Source organism: Vanessa cardui, chromosome 9 (genome assembly GCF_905220365.1).
Source record: "Vanessa cardui chromosome 9, ilVanCard2.1, whole genome shotgun sequence".
In the NCBI taxonomy this organism is placed as follows: Eukaryota; Metazoa; Arthropoda; class Insecta; order Lepidoptera; family Nymphalidae; genus Vanessa; species Vanessa cardui.
Window position 1 is genome coordinate 7,846,126 of NC_061131.1, and position 4,745 is coordinate 7,850,870.

Consider the following 4,745-nt stretch of genomic DNA (forward strand, 5'->3'; position numbering starts at 1 on the left):
AATCATGTCCTAGCAAACCGTAATCTCGGTTTCAATAATAATTCATTGTCCACACGTGTTTCTATTACTCCTTTCGTCTTTAAAAAGTAAAAATAAATTAATTTGTAGCGCCTCGTTAAAATAAAGTTATGAAGCTGTTCCTATGAAAGTTTGCATCAGTCTAACCCATTCATCCCGGTTAGTATCTTTATATTTGAATTTAGTACTCTTGCTTCTCTCGAATATAAGCTTATATCCTCTCAAGGAGTAATAAAATTTAATAATTATGAAATATAATTATCAAAGAAGAAGGAGAAGAAAATTCTGTTCAACACAGAATCTAGGTTTGCCAGCCTGTCATTTGTACCTAATGTGGCAAAGTGGTATATTTAAAATTCTGTAGTTGTTTATAAATGCGTAGTATAAATGCGATACGCACGGTTAAAATGTTATTGCTACAATTAAAACAATTGCTGTAATTATTTTTTTTCTTAATAATAATTGGTACCCATATTTATTGACTATATCATTTTGTCTTTCCCATATATCTAATTATATCAATTGCAAATAGGTATAGAATAAATAAGTAAATAACTAAAACAGGTCCTCAGATTCACAAATTAACATATTTAATCAGTTTCTTAAAATAACTGTCATATTATGATTGGACATTTTTTTTACCCTGTACTGTTCAATTTCATCTTATAAACTCCGATAGCCGCATTTACTTCGCATACCTACATTGTAATGTAGTTGTGGCTAATAGCTTGACTGTAAGACAAAATGTTTAATTAAATTCATAATAAAACACGATAAAATACTCCGTTCAACAAACAATATGTGGTACCCGTTATGCGTAATGCTACTGACCTTTCGAAAAAAAGGACACATGTTACCACTTCACTATATAGGTATCTCTATTTTTTTTCTGTGTAATAGTATAAATATTTCTAGAGTAAAATAAAAAGTTCTGGCAAAAGTATCTAAATTTATTATCATCATCATAATCACAACCGCAAATAATCGCTCCACCGTGCCACAGGGTGTGCTAAACTATGCTTTCCGATTCGCGGTCTCCACTCTGAAATCGTAATGTTATTGTCGTAGCCCCAATATTAATGTATGGTAAGCAAATTTCATGTCATGATAAAATAATAAGTGTTTTAACAATTATTACTTTAAAGTTTACACAAAAAACATTACTTTTTATTTATAACTTAAAGTAACTACCAATGTTTTAAGAGTTTTTCAATGAAACTTTTCTCACTTACAGTGTAATTGTCGTATCGAGATGAAGTTCCGCTTATTGAAGTATGACGAGGCATAGATTCGTTAGTGTTTAGAATTAACTGTGATGACAATTTATTAGCAGACATTATGGACCATAAGAAATTTATAGGCTATTCTAATTTCAAAAATGATTTAATTGGTTATCAATTTAGGAAAACTATCATGAATCTTTTTTACCTTTGTAAGACCTTCGCTTAAAAGTTAAGAGAGACTTTGTGTAATGTTGTCTTCCCATAATACAAATATTTACTCACTCAATGATGATTACGTCTAAGTAACCGAAATTAAGCCGAGAAGCCCAATTACAAATGCTAGCCAAATGGCTAGTTTGGAACACACGATTGTGCAAACACAGATGAACCCTTAATATACTCCCTAGTGAAGTCTGAGTGATAGAAATCAAACGAAACTAGAGAAAGATCGGTTTTGTTGAAAAGCGAATGTGATACTGCAAAAAGCCTAAGTACTGTTACTGGATGATTCTTTTCATTGACATAAAATTAATATAAATATTATTAATATTATCAGGAATCTTTTAGAGTACGTACAGTAGAAACTTGTGTAAAACATGATATTACTAAACACATAACTTTTAAAACTTCAATTCGGATATATGCACGTTAGCCCATCAATCATGTTAAATAACACTTATGTTTCGTCAAGCGGCTTAAAGGCAGCCAAAGCAAACTGTACCAAGTAGTGAACGAGTGTCGCGTCGGCACCTCCGTCAGTATGCTTGAAAGTAAATAATATTTTCGACAAAGGACCGGCTAAGGTGTCGGCGGAGGCTAATGGAGGAGAGTGCTGAGCTAATACACCCGCTTTGTAGTGTTTTAAACTGTTTGTTTTACCATAAAGCTCTCAACGTCGTACATACAAAAAATGTTTGATTGTAAGTATGATTTTTTTCCAGGCAAGACCAATTACATGTAATGAATATACAAAAAGTAGTTGTATCTAGCACACTTGATATGTTTTAATTATTTTTCCTTAATCTTTAAAGGATAAAATAAACTATCCTTTTATTTTCTTAACAAAGGTTTCTTGAACCACAAACTCGAATCACATCATCGAAATTCCGCGCATAATTTCGTATCGGAGTCGACGCGAAACCGCTGCAAAGTTGAATCCTAATTGTACTTTTTTCACGTTTTCTGCGTCGTTTCTTCAACTTAAATAATTTTAAAATAATCTTATAATTGTTTCTTGTTTAGATACTTTAAAGCCCATTACAGTAAACAATAATTATATCATGAACCATCTTTTAATTATATTCATAGAATACCTTTCTGATTAAACAAAATTTATAGGTAATTGTTACATAGATTTTTCTAGTTATTTATGTTTCAAACCTTCTTTTGCCGGAAAAGTGTTGGTTTTTCAAATTTATTAAATATATTAAACAACTTGATGAATGTTTGAAAAGTAACGAATGTAATCAAATAAGCAACTACATACACAGGTACATAATTGTTATTTCTCAAAAGCTAACTTTTTCGTAAAAGTATTTCCAAAATCGTTTTACTTAGAAGGTAGGTACAAAGTATTATGTTATGAAGAAGTCAAACCAGTTTGGCTCATGCTTTGCTCTGTAATTGACAAATTGGAATCTTATTAAGTAAAATTCAAGTTCCTAACTAAACGAGGCGAAGGCGCAAGCAGACGTATAATGTGACGGCCAAGTGCCTTCCGATCGGGTGCCGATGAATGCCGAATGACTACGAAGGCTGTTCGGGCGGCAAGAATAAAAAGTCGGCAGCATTCGAAGCGCGTGCCTCGATGTGTGTGGTCTACTGCGGAGGTCCCGTTCAACTTTTTGATATATTGAAATCTGATTTTCGCACTTTTTTTTCAACATGGTAGCAGTTTTATGCTGTATAAGAATGAAGTTAGTGTAATCAGTTACTGAACGTTACAAAATTATTGCTAAAATAATATTATTTTAGAAATTATTTTTTCTATTTATAATGTTAAATGTTGGTTGGAGGAAGTAAAACTTCTAACATGCGTCAGTTGTAAAGTACACAGTCTAGTTTTCTATAAAGTTTTATTTATTCAAGTTAATAAGAGAAACTAGCAGAAAAATACAAAATTTAGGTATTATATTTAGGTTTGAGTTTGTCGATACAGAAAACGTATTTTATTTACAAGTTAATAATTTGCGAATTTAAAATATAATATTCCGCTCACACAATGCACTTGCCGATTAATCGACAACTTACTATTATACCATTTAAGAAGATTGATTTGAATCTTTGAATAATTGATTCAACTTTAGCAAATAGTGCTATAAAGTAGTACTGAATAAACAGCAAAAATATAAATAAGTATTTTTTTTTTTTCATTTAATTATAATAATATTAACGTACCAATAGGTTTAATAAAAATTCAATTGAACTGAAAATTTTACATAATTACACAAAATTGTATATGTTGTAAGGTAACATATTACAACTTATATTCGTAATTTGTTATCACAATCATCAACATTAGAAATACTCGAGGCATCGCTTCCGGAAGGTGTACCAAGTTCAGGATATCTAGGAATTAACTCAAATGTATCATAAGTATTGTCATTATTTTTACTCTTCCATTTTTCTGTAATCAACTTCAACGGTTCCAAACATTGCAAGCTTTGCTTTATTCGGATAAGTTCAATATTACACTGATTTTCAACTTCTAGAAGTTTTAATTTAAAAGCTTTCGCCAGCATTTGCTTTCTAATGGCATTTTTCTTTTCAATCTGTGCCATATTAAGTGTATTTTGATACTTTTGTAATTGTCTTTCGTATTCCAATAAGTTTTCATCACAATTAAGCTTACTATCTACAGAAGCTGTATATTTGTTCGTGGTGAGCAATAAATTATCAATTTCCTCTACAGTTTGTTCGTCATTATTATTAATATACGATACTTTCGATAGAGGCTCAACACATTGAGATAATCCATTTTTTGCTTCTTTAGATAGTTTCATTTTCTCTTCATTGAGTTCTAGCTTTAAGGAAGTCAGTATATCCTTACATTGTGCGATTCTTTCTTTTAATTTTAATTCACTATCATCAATCGTTCGTATTGAGTTGTCTAGTTGTTCTACGTTTGTTTCAATAACATCTGGTGATATTTCAGCATTGGATTCATCTAATGATATAAAATCCGTAGACCTTATAAGGGTATTATTATCTCCGGAAGCTAGTTTCAATTTATCCATTAAAATTGTTCAGTTTACTCTTTAATATATAATAACGAAAATATAGTTTGACTAAATGAATCATAAAAAATCCTAATTTATTTTAAATATGTCAAAATAAAAAGAAAAATAAAAAAGGAAATGGCCAAATAAAGATTGAAAATAAATTTTTAAGTCTCTATTGCCTCAGTAAATAATATCGTATCGTACGTAAATAAATATGATTTGATTTTTGGTAAAAATTATCGAACGAAAAGTAATCGCTGTAAAACGGACAAACCACATCATA

At 30.4% G+C, this 4,745-nt stretch overlaps 1 protein-coding gene across 1 annotated transcript; it reads right to left on the reverse strand.

Moving 5' to 3' along the window:
- Positions 1–3,644: 3,644 nt before the first annotated feature.
- On the reverse strand, positions 3,645–4,477 carry LOC124532458. Its single transcript, XM_047107362.1, has one exon. The coding sequence runs from the start codon at positions 4,475–4,477 to the stop codon at positions 3,725–3,727; it is 753 nt and encodes a 250-aa protein (XP_046963318.1). The 3' UTR covers positions 3,645–3,724.
- Between the last annotated feature and the right edge of the window lie 268 nt (positions 4,478–4,745).

Excerpts from the sequence above, each read along its gene's own strand:
- LOC124532458 (XM_047107362.1), bottom strand. The coding sequence starts at position 4,477 with ATGGATAAATTGAAACTAGCTTCCGGAGATAATAATACCCTTATAAGG.